At 36.3% G+C, this 19,196-nt stretch overlaps 1 protein-coding gene across 1 annotated transcript in view; it reads right to left on the minus strand.

Annotated features, from left to right (window-relative positions):
- Positions 1–19,196, minus strand: part of CCSER1 (coiled-coil serine rich protein 1) — a 375,259-nt gene that overhangs the window by 200,241 nt on the left and 155,822 nt on the right. Inside the window, exon 5 of the mRNA XM_079305722.1 lies at positions 16,765–16,885. Within this exon, the coding sequence (XP_079161848.1) occupies positions 16,765–16,885 (121 nt within the window). The remainder of the gene's footprint in view (positions 1–16,764; positions 16,886–19,196) is intronic.

Below are 19,196 nucleotides of genomic sequence, written 5' to 3' on the forward strand. Positions count from 1 at the left end.
AAAAACTTTAAAAAACAGCCTTTGACCAATACATGATATGATGTGTTCACACAGCCACCAAAATGCATCTGAAGTGACAGATCTTTGGAGCAGACATGAATTTTTCATAGGTGTGTTTGAAGGAACAAGTTTATCCCTGTGTCATCAATATACAATGGGATTCACAGTCCCAAAAAACCTGAAGAGTAGACAGCAAGACAGCAAACCTGCTTCCTGCTCATCAGCATTCACAGCATACACAGGGCTGAAGTGCATGTTTTCAGCAGCACTCCTGACCACATTATGCACAGCATTGTTAGGAAACAATGTCCTAATGTAAGAAAGTACAGATTCAAGATTAGATGCCTCACAAAACACAACAGCTCTATCAAAATTATCAAATGCTAATTCCTCTTGTAAAAAAGCATGATGAATTAACAAAGATTAACATTTGTTCTCTGTTCACCACCACCAGTGAATAATGTTTATATGATACATTACCCAGTATAACAGATAAACTAACAAGTTCTTTCCTACAGAATCTACAAGGTTACAACAAAAAAAAAAATCTAAACCATATTTTACAAAACTATTTCCTACACTGATTAACTTTATCAACCAAAAAAAGAAATTGAAAAAAAAAGAGAAATAAAAATCTGTGATTATTTCCAGGTAGCTAGTTGGCAGTATACAACTACTGGACATTACTCCAATCACTTTAGGTAGCACTTCATTCAAGGTAAAATGCTCCATGTTTAGTAAAGCTAACAAGTGAAGAAATTAAGTGCTGTTTCTGAACTCCAAGGAAGGTTGTTCACCTATTTTTGGTTTCTTGTCGTGGCATTGTATTGAACCACTGACACCTACAGGCATAATTGCACATATTTATTCAAGAAATATCTGAGCAGCTTCCCTGTTATGAGACAGGACACCTGTGAGGATAAGAAGTGCTTTGGACAGCCTGATTTTTTTGGCAAGATACACATGAATCTAATGCAGATGGCACAGGCATCCCATTGTTGCATGTGAACTATCTCTCCCCATTCATCCCAACAAAATTGCAGCTAACAAGTAAATAAAATTATTTCTGCATAACCAGGGGCTCCCTAAGCCTGTATCATTATTCTGGTTTTGCCCTGATATAAAGAAAAAGTAGGCAGCACAACTGACCTTTATGAATCTCATGTACAGTGAATTCAAGCCCCCCAAAGATGCATTGCCTATACATCTTCCCCAGAGATCTGAAATTCTTACTGCCTCTACAAGCTAGCACTCTGAGGATAATCACAGGCAGTGTGATATATTATTAAGTAAATTTATTAATAATCTCTGCTCTTACATTTTACTATTTACTACTGACTTTATTTCATTATATATAATAAGGAATCTATATTTGGAAAATATTCTAGACAATATTCAGGGCCTAGAGAAAATTAGTTTGAAATTAAGTGTTTACTTCACCTAACATTTGGCAAATTGCAGCACAGAAAAGTAACTCTATCCCTCAAGAATGGGTAAGAAAATCATAAATAACTGTTTTTAATACAGGATTTTCAAGAATTAATTAATTATCTGGTCCAACAGAAGACTCTACCAGACTTTTGACAGAAATATGCTTTCTCCATAGCCAGTGCTAGCAAAAACAGGGAAGCTTACAAAAGTAAGCTAAGTGACTTATTTTGCCCTTTGCTAACTTTGCAGAGGTTATTTAAGAAAAAAGGTAAATGCAGCAAATCGGACCAATGCCACCTGAAAGATTAAGGGATGCAACATTGCACTTACTTTATTGGAAAGAAACTCATCATTTTATGAAGTATTGACTGCCCCAAACCACCAGAGCACCTGTAACACTGCTTATGAAGCCTCAGCAGTGGCTAGTCTTGTGTTGGCTTTCTCCAGCCCAGGTGAGGGAAGCAATCTATAAAAATGTACTCATTACCTCTTCTTGTCTAAAGCCAGGCTTCTTGTCTGACTTTTATTACTTTTCCTGACATGTTCTGAGGTCATCTTTGGAGCAGCTGTCAACAAGCAAAGAAGAACAGCCCGTGCCTGGTGTCAGTGCTACTGAAGTTATTGCCTGGCCAGGGGAGCCCATCCCTGCCCGCTGCTCCCGGCCATGGACAGGCTGTGCCTGTTCTCACTGCTCTGCTCCCTGGCTATCAGAATTACCATCAGCCCAGGTGATGGGAAACAGCTCAGAAAAGGATTTCAAACAGCTTGGAAACTCATTGCAGCCCCGGCAACAATTTGTCTGCAGACAGCAAAACAGGTTTGTCCCAGTCCCCATTAAAAGAAATTGCATCACCTTTTCAATATGGCTTTGAAAAGGCACATAAAAATTGTAGCAGCTACATGTCTGGAGCCTATGCCTCCTGCAGTGGTGTTCAGTGGGAATTCCACCAAGGACTACAGACAGAGGTCAGCACAAAACCATCTGTAACACAACTTTTTGGCCTCTTTCTTGTCATGGCCAATGAGTATCTGGAAAGTTGAGGTGGTCACTGAGCTACCCAACATTATCTCACCCTAGCAGGTTTGTATTCACTTGTTCCTGACAACAATCTGAAGTTATATGATCTAAATGATCTAAACAAATGAATGTGGCTCAAAGTGAAAATTACTTATGAAGAGATGTGTTTTCCCCAAAGTGCAGAACCCAGAAAGGTTCATTTTATAAATGAAAAGTGGTTGCGAGACATAGAACACATCCTTCCTTTTTAATGATGACTTGTAAGAAAACAAGACCTGCAAACACAAGCAAAATAAGGGTTCCAAACATGCAAAAAAGGACCTAAATTGAGAGACTTTCTCCTCACCTAATACTGTACACACAGATGTCAGTTACTCCCAGGTCTCTCAATACGGATACAGAACTGCAACAATATAATCTTTGTTCTTTTTTTTTTTTTTTTTTTATATACAGCTGAGAAAAATGCTGTGCATCAACCTCATAATAAATATTGCTCTATCTCAACTTATTGGATCTCCAATAAGATGAGCTGCAACTTTTAAGTACATCTCCTTAGTGCCCCAACCACGTTTTTCTCAAAATATAGTGCACTTGCTTTAGTATTAAACATAAAAGAGCTGTATGGTACTTAGCATCACAAGGTAGGCACTCACCTCACAAGTAAGCACAGAAAATTAGATGACAAATTTAGTGTACTTTACATAACTGCTGGGTTGTAGTTCAATGTCAGCACCTTCCCACATCTGAAGTTTGAAAGATATACAGAAATAGCACAGTATTGTTTAATACATATTCAAATAATAGCTGATAACACACTTTTCAGACAGTTTATTTCCTTTAAAAGAAATCAAAGAACCCTCTCCATGTTAAATTCATTGCCCTATTATGAAAATAAATATTCTCATTCACTTGATCTATTATTTTTTTTATTCCAAGGGACCACACTTCAGATGATCCCAAGTCTTGCAGATTGTGCCCATTTCCATGCAGAATTGAACATTCCTGATGATTAAGTTTTTAAGTTTTCTCAATACATAAACAAACCTTCAGATTTAGATCAAGTATAAAAGATAAAAATTATATATATAAATATTGTATATTTTAACATCTAGTCTACTGCAAAGTTGATGCTGCAACTGGTACCTGTCTGACATAGTTTTATTTTAGCAAATATAAAAATTTGATGAAATTATGATAATTATTAAAGTAAAAAAATAAAATGCAAAACAAAAAAAAGGTTAACATCTGCCTTAGCAATAATATTAAGTACAGCATACGGAACATGACTGTACAAATGCATTAGAAAGCACTTCAGCTTTAGTGAAATACAGAGGTGATAATTTTCCCCACTTCTTCCTCTAACTTGTGTCTTCATTATTTCCAGGTAGTGAGAATAAATAGAAAAGTATGTGAGAGAAAGTGTGAATCTATAGTTCAAATGTCTTCACCTAAGCAATTTATGAGATAGGATTAGATGTCTTATAAACAAACACAGAAATAAAATAACTCATTCACGTTGTTCTTTCTTTCACTAATCCTCTTTGCAAAGCACTTTTTGCTACACAACTCAAAAAACCTCTAACTCCAAAAATTAGTGGCAGACAAATGGGGGAAAAGCAGGAAGAGAGAATACAAAACCACCAACATATTATATAGAGGTATTTCAAAGCTTTGCTTTAAATATTTCTTGTTATTTATCCTTTTCCTTGAAAAGCTTTCATAGCTTCTTTGACTCAGAAGAACATCATTTCTCTTGTATACACACAGTGGCTTGCAATGCTGAAAAACCTTTCTTTAACTGTTCCCATAGTAACCAAATCCATTCTTTGTATTTAATTGTTGCCTTTTCAAATGTTATCTTTTTCTGTAGCTCGAATCAGTGTGTTCTTTTGCCATCTAAATTATGAATTCCCTGAAGTCTATCAGGCATTCATTATAAATTCAGGTTTGCTTTCAATAATTTGAAATTTAAGGCATTTACTACATTTAAGCATGCAGTATTACATTAATAAAGCAATTCAAGAAGAATAATATAGATACAGCACAAAGCTGGAAGCATCAAATATTGTTTTGAACAGGTGAATTTTAGTAATGTCAAACACAAGATAAAAGATGCCTTGCTAGAGCCCGTATCAAAATTCCCTATTTGAATAGGGATGTGACTCCATTTTGAACTATGGTTCAGCTTTGTGATTCATTCCTGTTACATATCTGGACTGAATTCCAAGCCCTGTGAATGTGCTCATGGTTTTAAGTGACATTTTCAAAAAAGAGAAGTGATTTCTAGGAGAATAAATTACAGAATGATGATTTGCCTGCTTAAATTTTCTTAAATAATCTGGTTTGTATTGGCACTGTATTTATTTTCTGACTTGAATTGACAGCACAGTTAAGAGAACTTGCAGGTAGTATTTTTACTACTATTTTTACACACCTTACTTGAATTGTTCCATTTCAAGTCCATCTGATATCTAACTAGTCTGACACATATTTGTTACAACCACACCAGCACAAGCTTTAGAAAGTAACAATCTTACTTCTGAACACCAGTGCTTTCTCACTGACCCGTAAATGCCATTTTCTATCTCCTCCATAAGTTATCCCAAATAGAATGCATTGCTCCTTGGACAGGAAAATGAGGAGGTTTTTATTCCAGTCAAAAGTATCCATCACTTCTATTTACACAGATCCAGATAAGAAATACAAAAATAAGGTTACAACAGTAGATGAAGTTTCAAAAGGGATTACAAGAAAAGGGCCCAAGATGCAGTCCTACTAATAGGAGGCTCTTGCAGGATAAAATAACTTGGAATCATCTTATCATTTAATTCATCTGTTAAAAAGGAATTCTGTTTCTTCTGCTTTGCCTTTAAACTGTGTGCATGTGACCTTTTAGATCAATGCAATCAAAGCATGAAGAAATATATTCTAAGATAAAATAATGTTTTTCATTCTTGGTTCTCATAATGTTTATTCCAGGTTGCTTTGTTGCTCTGACTTGAGGTCTCTTCATTTTGCACCTATGGCTGCCAGGAGAGATAAACCCTGGTCAACTCTGTATGTTCTAGAGCAGCAATCTGGGCACACATTAAAATTGTATGTAAACATGTCAGTTTTACAAAAGGACACAATAACTGGAAGTGAGGCTGGAATGCTCCTGAAAAATCAGTATTAAAAAGTTTGAGCAAAGGGTTGGGGTGGAGTAGTAAATCAGTACAAAAATTAGAGGAACATTAATGTATTTTTGGATGAATACCTTATAGCCTTTCTGCATAAACAAATGAGCAAACAGACAGATAGATACAGAGTTTCATCAAGAGTATAGTTCATAAGCATGACTAATTAAAACATGGGGAAGTTTACCCCAAAGCTATCTCACTTTTCCCCCTGTCTGTGCTTCCCTTGATTTTTCCCAGTAGCTCACTCCTACTAACCTCCTAGCTGTATTTCCCTTTTCTACTTGTATAGGTCATCAGCAAATCTCTTGGGATTAGGTGATTCAGTGAACATATAAAACAGCTAATCTGGGAGGAAAAATGAGGTTGTAACCTATCATATTTTGATAAATATCTACTTGCTTTTTAAAATACCACTTCACTTAAAATGAAAGCATTGGCCTCTTTGTGTTTCCCCTCTTGTTTTTTGAAGACATTTATAAAAGCTGTACACAAGCTGATGTGGGGCTGCTGTGATAAAAGCTCTAAATCTGAATTATTACTAATATTAGGTGGATATATCTGCAATACATGCTGTTATACATTTAAGCAATGTAGAAGCAGCAAATAGTTTTTGATGTACAACAAAAGCGACATATTACTCCTTTATGTAATGATTAAGAGGATTAAAATACCAAAATCAAAAGAATTGGAGCAAAATCCTACCACATCCACAAAGAACTAGTACACAAACCTAGAAGTACATTAAATAGTTCGAGCTTCAGCACAGAAAAGGAAAACAAAAAAATATTCTTCTCTCACAAACATCTTTTCAGATGGAGGCTACTGCAGCTATTGCTGATAAAAAGCAACTGAGCTAGTTGATGTCCTGAGTATAACAGCTTAATCCTGCTCCTGGAGCACAGGAGGAAGAACTTACATTTCTACTCACTTTGTAACTATAGTTTTTTGAAGCATTTGGCTCTTTTAAATTCCCTCTTATTTAGTACAATATTTTGTCTTTATTGCTTTACTCTACTGCAGTGTAATTTCAAATTTATGTCTTAATCCAACTGCACCAAAGCTGCATGTGCCCTAGTGTGATGATGCACAGTCTTCTCACTTTTATTTCCTCTGCTTCCCACCTCCCCATTTCCCATCCTGTTTTTAGCTGGGTTTTTTATGCTGTAGGTGTTTTATATATCCCATATGGTGGTCAATGCAACTAGAGTATTGACTGAATGAAAACAGGGGGCTGAAGAGGAGATAAAGAAAGAGCAATAGCACCACTTCTCCTTTTTAAGCTACAGTCTTCCACCTCTATCAGTAAATCCATGCAAGTAAAACTAACGTATTCAATACTCACTGCAAACATAGATTTGGATAAGTTATTAAAATTACTGCTCACAGGGCTATTCTCAGATACACTGAAAAATGTACATGGTAGAGAAAGAGGAATATTGCCTCTATTTCTTTGTTACCTCCAGGAAAAAAAAAAGTAAGAACAGAACAAACTGGAGGTAGAGGTGGGGATAAGGAAATTGTTCTTAAAATTATTTCTGTCCTTCTCTAATATATCTTTTTTACTCTGCAAAATAGACCAAAACTTGCTCTTATATATACTAATATTTAGATTATGCACACTTCTAGAGCATCCTTCTGCATTTAGTTGTGCTAAATAAAAAGCAAACTCCTCCTGACAGTATGTGAAACACAGCAAGCAGGTATGGATATGTTTTCACATAATTCATTCCCTCTAGGATGCAGGTAATCTCTCAGCCTTAAGCATCATGAAGTACTCTACATATTTTTAAGCAGTATCCTGATTGAACTTGTGTTTGCTGCTGTGGTATTCCTATTTAAGTCATGATAATATGACTCAAGAGTAGTGTATTTTCTAACAAAGCTAACCCTAATATAGCCACTGAACAGGATGATGATTTTCAGGAATGTTCTGCAAAATAGCTGGTTTAGAAAACCCCTCAATAGGCCAGTAATAACAACACACCACCACCATTATTTTTCACCCATCAGATTCAAAAGAATACCTGATAATGCTTGCACTGGAATCACATAATGAGCTGTGAAACAGCAGAGCACAATAGTCCAAGAATTACACCATACAATTATAAATGCAAATCTACCTTGTTTTTCTGTGACATCCCTCCTTTCTCCATCTTCCAATGACAGTAAGAAATAAGAAACCCTGCTCTTTGTTATGCTTCAGAGAAATTATTAAATTACCATGAAAGTGAAACAAATACATTTCTGTATGCACTTGAACGTTTTTTTTTCTAGTTTCTAGTCTACAATACATTTGTCTAACCAAATAAAGTACTTTGTAATCCTAGCATTACGTGTACAAGCTTATTTCCTTCATATTTTTTCATTTTATGACACTTTAATTGTTCACAAGTAATAACACAGTTGATTATTTTTTATATTTGATGCTGCAATTATGTTTTGAAATCTAATTTGTAAGAATTGGGACTGTACTTTAATGCAAACACTACAGGCTTCTAAATTAAAAAACAAATGATCCCCTGGTCCCTCCTCCCCTGTCATCCCACCCTCATCTCCTCAGCATTTAGATGATGCTACTACCCCAGACTAATGTTTCTGTTGAACAAAGGTACAGACCCAAACCTGCCTTAATTTCCTTGCAAGATGATAAAATACAACCACTGTTCTCAAACAGAACTTCAGTTACAGTTTAGCAACAGCCCATGCTTTTACAGACTAGAAAGTACACTTCTGTTTCTGGAGTGTTTCCTAAGACTGAGCACTTCCACTCTAAGTTAGTGAAAGCTTGGGTTAAAGAAGTTTAACAACTGTATTTGTCCCAATTTTACAGCAAAATAATTTCTGTATGCTTTCAAGATTTTGAACATACAAGAAAAAGGAATAGATGGGCACAGATAGCACTTCTCTCATTCTGCCCATTTGAGCAAAGATGGTTTGTTCCCAAATCTTTGGTTCTGTACTTTGAAAGCATCTTCCTTCAGTGAAGCTTCACAGCAACTGCAAATTATCATTAGGCAACACCAGGCATCAAGGTTAACAACAGGTTCTCACAGCCTTCCCAACTGGTGCAGGATGTTAAAAGAACCAGCTTTTGAAATACAAATCCAAAAACTGCTATATAATCTAACTCTACACTCTGACTACCTAAAAAAATGGCTTTTTTGACATGAAGCATAAGTCCAGTACTGCCATTATTCAGAGGATTCTTTGTTCTGTCTCAAAATCAAGTGCCTTCAGCCCCTTGAATAGGCACCTGTTAAACAAAAACTTAGATCTCCTTTAATACCTGAAACTGAAGGCGTAACAATGTTCTGAGTGTGTATGTTGGACATGAGTTGAAAATGAAGTCATTTTTTGTTTTTAAATCTGAAGTCAGTGAATGAGACATTTTCCACATGCCCCACTGTAGCCCTGCCCCTGAAGAACACCATGCCTGAGTGGCTTTGCAGTCATCCCAGCAGATGATGGGTGTGCTCTTCAGAGCTTAGGCAGTTGCCACATAAAATAATGGAAAGTACTGTTATTTTATTAGAATAACAATCTCTGCAAGTGACCAACACTACAACTTAGAACAGCAGCTCTTCAGATGGAGATGTCCAGGTGAAATAATTGATTTTCAATTGCCTAAGACTGTCTCAAACATCTCTGCCTGCATTACCTAATTACCTATAATAACCATCCTCTTCAAGGTTGATTGAGCCAGATAAGATTTTATTTATTTCAACTACATTTTTTTTAGAATTGCTCCAGACATTAAGTTTTTACATATATAAACAATAATTTCTATTTCATCACAGCAAAACTCTCAGTCCAAAATGAAAATTCAAAACTGTGTCTTATGGTTCATTGTTCTAATTAAAATGTACTTGCCAAGAATATTTTTGCAATTATTCTTGCTTGCCAAGTGTGAGACTGATGCTTTGGAATTAAGTTGATATTTGTAGTCTGATTTGCAATTCTCAGTTATGTAAATAAAGCAAACACTTCCAGACACTACAGTATATATAGGATAAAATTTGCACTCTGGAACCAATTCCATCTTAAGCACCTGCCTATATATATATATATATACACACATATATATATATATGCAAGAAAGACATATTTTCAAATAAACTCTTATTCTGATGGATTTCTTTTGGGAAAATTTGTGTACATGAAGGACAAGCAAGTCACGTAATTTAAGCTTCCCCTCTTGCAGAAACACCCAGTGGAGAACATGGTGACTCACAGAGAACAGAAGGATGCAAGGGAATGCAGAGATTTTAATTTAATTTAAAAATTTAAAAAAAAATCTCAGGTCTGATAAATAAATTGATAATCTTACTCCAAAGGACACTCTTTTTAGAGTGATGGCCAAAAGCAGAATGATCTTATGGTATCATAAAAGTTTATAATTTAACATATGTCAATGAAACAAAGTGATCTTGCTGTAGGCAAAGCTGTTTTCTCAATGCCACTGTAATTTGGTGAAAATGTTTTGCTTATGACAACTTCAGAGCAGTTCAGTTCAGAAACTTTAGTTGTAGATGCCATTATGTTGTCCAGTACTTGCTGTTGAAGCAGGGGAAATATGTATTCCCAGTTACTATAATTACACTGTTCTTTGTGCAGTATAATGTTTTAAATCAGCTTTGGCCACACTCTGCCAATGTACATTACAGAAACTGCATTTTGACTCAAAAAGTTCTATCTGAATTTTCACCATCTGGTGCAATCATCATCAGCAAAGTTGTATTATCCACCCCTACACATTTCTATTTCCTCAATCATTTTTTATTAATGAAGACCAGCTACACAATGATACAATGCACCCTTCTCATTTTGCAGCTAAAATCATCTCAACCAGAAAATGCTGTAGTTTTCTCAATCCTCCACATTTTGATCCAGTGACCTCATTAAGTACCTTGCTTAACATTCCATCCCTATATCTTTCTATCAAGTTGAGTTCAGCCACCTCAGTAAGACTTTAGGGAAATGACTGAAGCATTAATAGTTGTGTTTTAGGAACCAAATCTCATCTCACAGGAAAGAGGAAGCTTTCTGAACAAGGACTATACTTGCAAAGGTCAAAACTTTCTTGGCAGGGCTAGAGATGAAACAAACCTATGTAGCACCCTTCCTGCACAGGACAACTGCCACCATTCCTCTGCATTGTTCACCACACAGGAGGAAAGGAGTTGAACCAAAAAATATTGAGATTAGTAAGTAGAGTACCTGCAATTAGTGGCTCTCAAAAATCAACTTATTCAATATTTCCAACTTATGATCAAATTAAGTTTTACAAAACTGCTTAATCCCTTGTCTGCAAACAATTACCTAAGATTTTGAAATTACATACATATATTGCTTTCCTGTCAATCTCTCCTATAGATTGATGGTTGCAGTGATTGAGAAGGAACATGAGAACTGATGATACTCCCCTTCTATAACCAGGTATAAATTTGCATTTTGTAGTGCAATTGTATTTCCTTTACACCTATAGCTGTTACTTAAAATTGATTTTACAAAATCATTCTCATTTTTGCAGTGCCTGGACACAAGGAAGAAAACTAAATAATAGAGTCTGGTTTATTGTTTTCTTTTTCCTCAAAGCAGGAAGAAGGGAGTTACCAATGTGAGCAGCCTAGACAAGAGGCAATGTCAGGTAGGAGTTTAGCTTGTTAGCAGACAATGAAAGAAGTGTAAATACTGTATTTTCACTATTTTCTGAAAAGTTTCCCATTTCAAAGGAGACATGAGTACAACAAAATAACTTATTTTCCCATCATGTGCAAAAAGTAATACAGGATGTACAAGAAGACCATGTGACAGACAACATAGAAAACAGAAATTTTCAGTTCCCCTTCAAGCTGCTAAATAGAGCTTAAAGACTAACCAGCAAAATAGATAAAAGTATGTAAGACCACTGACAGCATAAACACATTGCTTATGTTTACTCTATTTCAAAGTATCTGCTTTAAAGAAATGGATATAAATGCTACTTCTCCTACGTGGTATCACTAAAATGCAAAGCTGGAGAGAATACTGCAATCCAGCTGATGTCTCAGGTTTTTCAGCTGAGCTGAACCACAGCTTTCAAAATATGGTCACTCCAGAGCAACAATGGGCATCTCTATTCTCTCTACATTCTCTCACCCAAAGAATGACACATGCTTCCACAGCCCATTGTCCCAATCATCCAGAAACTAAAAGAGTACAACCATCTTTCATCTGCTTTTCCAAACAAGTGTGAAAAGCATTCCTGTTCCACTGCCTGACAATCTGGCTGCTTTACAGACCATACTTCATATCACCACTGAAGGGCTGTAAGGACTTAAACATTGTTTGAGACAGGCAAATGTGATTTTAAGATTACAGAAGGACTTGGCCTTGAGATAAGCACAGGATGGAGTGGTTGGGTGGCCTGGGTCCAGGTCTGGCACATCCTAGGTAATGCATCCAGACAAGGGTTCCCACTTTGGCAAACTGTGGAGCAGCAACTGCTTGTACACATATTGCAGGTATCACCTCAGCCCCTTGTTTACAACTTAATTTGGATAAAGGCAACTCTCAAAAATAAAATCATAACAGAAGCATAAAAAATCACAGAGGTAAAATAACATCACTGTTCATTAGAGGGGGAAAAATCTTCCCTAGGATTTATCAAAAATGAAAAAAACAAATTAAAATAAAATTCACAATGAATAAGTGAAGAATAATACATTATCAGCTTGGTTTGAAGTTCTTGTGAAAGGAATTAGACAAGGGTGCAAGAGTCAAAAATGATTACCAGTCTTCTCATGTAACAATTATACGTCTACTTAAAACTCAGAGGGGGTGTAAAAAAGCTCCTAAATTTTGGAATATGCTTACTGAAGCTAATAAATTTATTCTATATATGCACCAACATCTTTCTAGATTCCAATCTGTATGGGTACCGAAGTCCTGGGTTAGCATCTACACTAAACAGTGCTGTACAGAATGGTGTTAGAGCTGTAAATCTCCCCCTCAGCACCCTGTTTCCATCAGCAAGTACCCAGGTAGTCACTGTGATTTCAAGAAACTTTTTCACATGTTTGATTTTCACTTAAGAATCTTTCTCAGGTATGGAGAGTTGCAGGTCCAAGTGAAACAGCTTTGACACAGACAGAATATTGAAAAGACTCACTACATAGGCTCATTCAGGCATTTACCAGAAAAGTCTGAAGAACTGTCAAATGATCTGTGAAATTTACAATCAAAAAATAAAATAAAATCACAGAATACATTTGAACAGGAAGAGACCTTTAAAGGCCATCTTATCCAATCCTCCTGCAATAAGGGACACCTTCAACTAGATCAGGTTGCTCAGAGCCCCATTCAAAACCCCTTGAATGTTTCCAGCGATGGGGAATACATGACTTCTCTGGGCAAGGTGTTCCAGTGTTTCACCACCTTCATGGGAAAAGCCTTCTTCCTTAGATCTGGTCTGAATTTACCTTCTTTCACTTTAAAAACATTACCACTTGTCCTATCATTTTTCTATGATCTTCATCTGTAAATCTCTCCTAAAGCTCAGGAAAATATTTCTGACATGAAAAAGAATTGTCAAATTACTGTGTCTGCTTCACAACACAACAAGAATACTTTAACAGCAAATAACATCTTTAAGTAAAAATCAAAATCAGAAATATGACAGCAGCTTGAAGTAGTAATGTACAAACCACCTTTAAATTAGCCAGCTAAGAGAGCTGCATGTTGCCATCACTATTCTGAACTGCAGGGCAGTCCTATCCAAAGAAATGCATCAAATGAAAGACACAACAATCACTTTAAATCAGATTAAAAAATGGTGCACCTGAATTTCACTATATTCTTTTCATGCTCTAGTAGCACATGAATGGTTTACTATGTTGACCTTTGAACATCACACAGCAGCAGAACACTGTCTGCTCCAGGACTCATGTGTCTTCAGACACTTTCTTCCCACCCTGCCCCTTGTAGGTTGACCTTTCAGCCCAGAGTTTGCCCAGTGAAGCTGAAGCCCACTTCATTTAAAGATTAACATACAGTTCCCTGGGCCATGCTTCCTCTCCCATGCTGCCTTGTAAAAGTTTGAAATGGGAGTGAGGATTCCTCATGCCATTGCTCTGTGCCAGCAGCTGATTTATTTATATTCAAGTTTTGCCAGGAAGGATTGAAATTGGGACTCTATAAGCAGAACTCACTGCTCAAAATGTTCCAATTGTTTTAGCACCTGGGCACCTTTGAGAACAACTGACTGATGCATCACTATGGCAACACAAAAAAGCCTCAATAACTCGAACTATTAAGACAGTAAGAGGTTCTTAAGTCTTGTATTTCTACAAAATATAGCAAAGCTAAAGCAACATCCTACACAAAGTGGAGGGCTGAGAAGACAAAAAAGGCAGAGCCCACACTTCCTGTTTTTCACCCTAACCTCACACTGACATGTATTTCTCTGTCTCAGTGCCTGTTAGGAGTGGAAAGACAAAAATCACAAAGGCTCACTCTTCCTATTGCCAAATCCATTCCTGGTGAATAACCAGGATTTTGCCAGTGCATAAGCAACAAGTCAGCAATTACCTGAGTATCACTATGAAATTACTCCCTGATGAAACGGTTTGAGCTTCCAAGAAAAAAAATACAGGGGGGAAAAAAAAATGGCTCTTTGCTCTTGCAATCCTGATAAGATCTAATCTACAGACACTTAAAAGTCTCACTAAGATTTGCTGCTTACAAAAAAACACATTAAGCAAATACATTATTTAAAGCCACTAAACAGTTTCCTTCTAAAACAAAGTAACATCATTAATCAAATATTATAAAAGCTTTTTTTTTTCTGTCCAGTCTTCACAACTGCTTATGTCCTGAATGTCGTTGATGTAATTTTACTGTGGCATACAAGACAATTATTTTTAGCTATTTGTAACTGTTTAACGTTGTAATACTATTAATACACATTTTATCTGCTTTGGATTACACACTTTCTTAGGTAGCTTTAGTTATTCTAAACATATACTGTCCCTGTAGGGCCTGAAGGCAGAAACTTCTCTCCCTTCAGGACCTCAATGGCTGGCTACTGCTCAGCGCTCTGTGATACACACAATTTTCAGATGTGCAAGTCAAAATAGGTTCAGAAAGGTAAGTATAAAAATCAAAGCATCAATGTTGTTTTCCACATCAACTGAGTATCAATAACTATAATCCACACGTGCAGACCTGCTCATACATGGAGTCTGCATTCCAGTTAATGGAATTCAACAAATGCCAAGGGCACATTTGCATTGGAGACAGATGACACTGGGATACTTAGAGCCAGGAATCAGGATCTGTTTGCTTCCATAACTGGATATGAAGAAAACCTATCTGCATGTAGAAAGCACAGGGTGAAATGCAGGATCAGTATGCTGATGTTTCATTTATAATGCTGGAGACTTTACTGAAGCTGCACACTTTCACCTCCCTACAATTCCTTTGAAGGTTTCTAAAAAATTTACTGAATTCCAGTTGCAAACTTTTTCCAGCGAGAACGTTCTGTTTAATTTCAAATATACTTGTCAGAAATGTTGGCTTAAAGACACTTATACACTGATACAGTTTCATACGGGGAAATTCAAATACATTTCATCTGTTTAAGCACAATCTTCTTTCTCCTTGAAAGAATTCCAGAGCCACAGGTTGTATTTTTAAACATGAGTATCAGAAGAGTAGCAGAGGTGAGAGCATGTTTCTGAGACTTCTGAGTGCTTACAAAAAGTTATGTCCATGTTCTTAGAATATAACAAGAATCAGGTTGTAAAAAAAAAAAAATTTAAATCCAATCATGCCAAAAATCTGGGAGGTGGCTTCATTCAGCACATGCTAAACAGATACTTTGAATTCATAAGAGATTATTAAATGCTGAATCTAATCATAGTAGATGAAAAAGCCAATCAAATAACAGTGCAGGTTTCCCTTTTAGTGAAGACGAGAAAATATGTTCTATGCTGCTTTGAACTAATCAGAATAATTATTCTGGATTTCAGCACAATATTTTACAGCCCATTGCCTTTCCAACCTCTTGGTATTCAGAGAGCCACACAACAGAAGCACTACAACAATTAGATGCTCACAGCATTTCAAACACTGCAGTAATACCTAGACAACAGGCAACATACTGTGTTAAATTTTAAGTACAGGTAGTCTAGATGAAATGGGTTTATCACCACACTGAGAAAGATCCCACAGCCAGATAGACTTAAGGCATAAATCTGTAGCAAGATCACAACCCATCTAATCTACTCTAATCCACCAGTGGTGTTTTGGATGTTTCAGGGATTTTGGGCATGTGAGGAGATGTTTTAATTTTCTTACAGTAATAAGCACGCAAGTCAGGACTCCACAGACAATTTTAAAGCTAAACTTGTACAAACCAAGAGAAGCAGAAAACTAAACATGAGTGGTAAATACAGGAATGATGCTATCCATAGCCACATTTTTTAATACCTTCCAAATTTTAAAAGGCACAGACCTCAAATTTGTGTTGTGATAAAACCTTACAATTGTGTTTTCTTTCTTTTCATGAAAACAAAATTACTTTTATTCTCCAAGGATTCAATCATTAAGAAATAACCATCCTGCCTGGTATTTCAAGGCAAATGTTACTGTGCACTCTGTGGTTATGATTTTCATCTAATGCAAGATATCAAAACACATTGTAATGAAGTAAATAGAATTTCCCTGCAAGAACACACTACCACACTTTTGAAGATGCCATTCTATCTTGTATCACAGAGGTAAAATGATCACTGGAAAACACTGAAATATATCAGATGAGCTGAGCATTTATGAATCACCTTCTTTATAAAAATCAACTACTTGCAAGAATGAAAGGACTATTTAAACAGAAAGAATCACCTTATCAAACCTGTTAAAAAGTCCACACATAAAGGCCTATTCCCTTTATGTATGTCATTACCAAAAGTCTTGGGAAAAAATGTAGGCTAATGAACAAGAGCAGCAACTTAGCCTCAGGCCAGTTTCTACTTTTAGAAACATCTATGAAAGGCCTGATGAGAGAGAAGGGAGGGTGTATATGCATATCCATGAGAAGGAGTCTGGCCTAGTGTTTAAATTGCGCCTGTAAAAGATGGTGGTATTTGAATAACTCACTGTTTGGACACATCAGGTATTGTCATCTGTTCTTTTTTCTTTGTATCCACTGTGGCCTCTACAGGGGCGAGTACTACAGCAGCACAGGACACTATTGACTGGTACGAGTCTTCCCGGCACACTGCAAAGATAAAAAGTATCAGTGTTAAACAGTGAACTCAGTTTGCACTTGAAAGGGAAAAAAATAAAAGAAAATTAATTTCATACTGTGATAAACATAAATGTAAATAATTAATCAGGCTTCACTGTGGTCACATGTAATGAAAATGCATTGTTTTTCACATTTCCTAACATGCTTACTTTGTACTTTTTTTTGCCACTGACTGATCAGACCCTGCTAAATTTTACCTAGCACAAGATCTGCTGTCAATCTGCTCAAGCTTATTGGTGTGTCTGACTCCTAAAAGGACTCGTATTTTATAAATGACACCAGACTATGATTCACTACTTAGTTTTTTTTCATCACAGACTGAAAAGAAGGGTGAAAATAATGGGTGGTGTCCAGGCAAACCTCCCACCTTCAAAAATTTCAGACTTTGCAAGAAAAATAGATTTCAGTAAATCTAATCAGTAATTTATTTTTCACCTTTAACTGTTATGATTCAGTTTACTCCAAAAAGGTCAAACCCAAGTGGTCTAGAAGTGATAAGTGATAAATTGACTCGTGTTTTCTTTTAATAAAAATTAGATCTGTATTACTGTGCAAAAGTTACAACTTAGTATTTAGAGCTTGAAGAATGATCACACATTTGAGCTGGGCATTTGGCTCAATTAGCACTAATAACTATCCAAAACAGACAATTCTATATGCTACAAGTCACAAACATTCTTAAATTCTAAATTTTAAGCATCACTAGTAATTTAGGTTTTAGCAGTGACCACTCCTACTGATTTAGCAGCTATAGATTTCCTTTACCACCAAGGTATACCTTTCTGAAAAAAATTAAAGGTGGAATTAAGCATTAGTTTCATTGAACAAAGCATGTCAACTTCTTATCTTACATTTGGTTCTTTAATATATTACATATAAGCAAGAAGAAATGTGGTAGCCTACATTTAAACTGAAAGACACACAGTATTTTATAGCATACAGAAGTATTTAACAGAAGGAACACATGCCCACAGATCCAATAAAATAAAATAAATCTTAAACCAGAATGACTGTGGCAAATTTTCAGCAATTCAAAAACACATTGCACAAGTACATATATTTATTCAAGACTGGTACAGCTGGGAACACTGAACTGTGACATTTATTTATTATTATTCTGCTCTCCACAATCCTGTGCCTACTTATTGCCCACGGACAACATACCTTTGGCATAGCCTATGCTCCCCTTACAAAAGAAGCAAAACTGGAGTACAACTTCACCCATATTGACCTGACTGGGTCAAGAACAGCAAATTGTGCCATTTTACCCTGAGGAAACACACTGCCTTCAGCCCAAACTCAGCACACACCAAAAGGACACACTGATGATCCACAAACACCCCGAAACACTAACAGGAACAGGTCAGGTCAGGGCTGGATATCTCTACAAAAGTGATTTTTTGCTTTCTGAGCAGTTCTGAGCCATTCAACAATCAGCAAAAATGGCTGGAGTACAGGCAGCTCTGTCAGGAACGAAACCTTTCGGGTAGTGCTTGTAATTGCATTCATCTGATGCTGTCCAGCATTGCTGATGCTGTGCTTTAAATATTAATGTGCACACTGTGGTAAGAGACTAAGCCACCCAAGATGCCCAGTATTGAAGTCTTACCTCCCTTTGTTCTTTGGAACCAGCATTACTCAATGCTTTGTCACTATCACAGACAGACATCTCCAAAAGATGGTCATACACGAAGAGAACTTGCTATATTAACTGCAGACATGCAAGCAGGATTTATGTTACAGCTTGCTGCACAAGAGTTGGAGATTAAACTAATGCTAAGTATATTGAACTAAAGAGACAACCTAAGAAAAAATGGAATTTTAGGTGATTTTACATCCTACTATATTATGTGCTACCAGCTGACAATCTACAAGCACAATTTTACTCAGTAGGCATCAAGTAATTTACAAAACAGTATTTTCTCATTACAACCAGTGACTGAGTATGTGCAAATAAGAATACTTATGTCTGTTTGTCTCTTTATTTACAGTCAAAGAACTGAAAAAAAAAAAAAAAAAAAAAAAAAAAAAAAAAAAAGGCTTGTCATGGTGCATCACTGATATTCAGTATCTGAATTTTAACCAGAAACACTGATAAAACAGGGAGCATAAAGGATGTAGCAAATAAATACTTTTCTTCAGAAGACCTGTCTTACTGCTAGAATACCAAGTTATCACTTGAGAACTTGCAAAAGGTCTGGTGACAAGCATCACAGGGGAGGTTTTGCCCTAGATCAGGCAGCGTCCATCAGAGCAGTTACAAAGAAAGATAAAAGAGGGA

The sequence above is a fragment of the Erithacus rubecula genome, assembly GCF_903797595.1.
Source record: "Erithacus rubecula genome assembly, chromosome: 5".
Classification (NCBI taxonomy): domain Eukaryota; kingdom Metazoa; phylum Chordata; class Aves; order Passeriformes; family Muscicapidae; genus Erithacus; species Erithacus rubecula.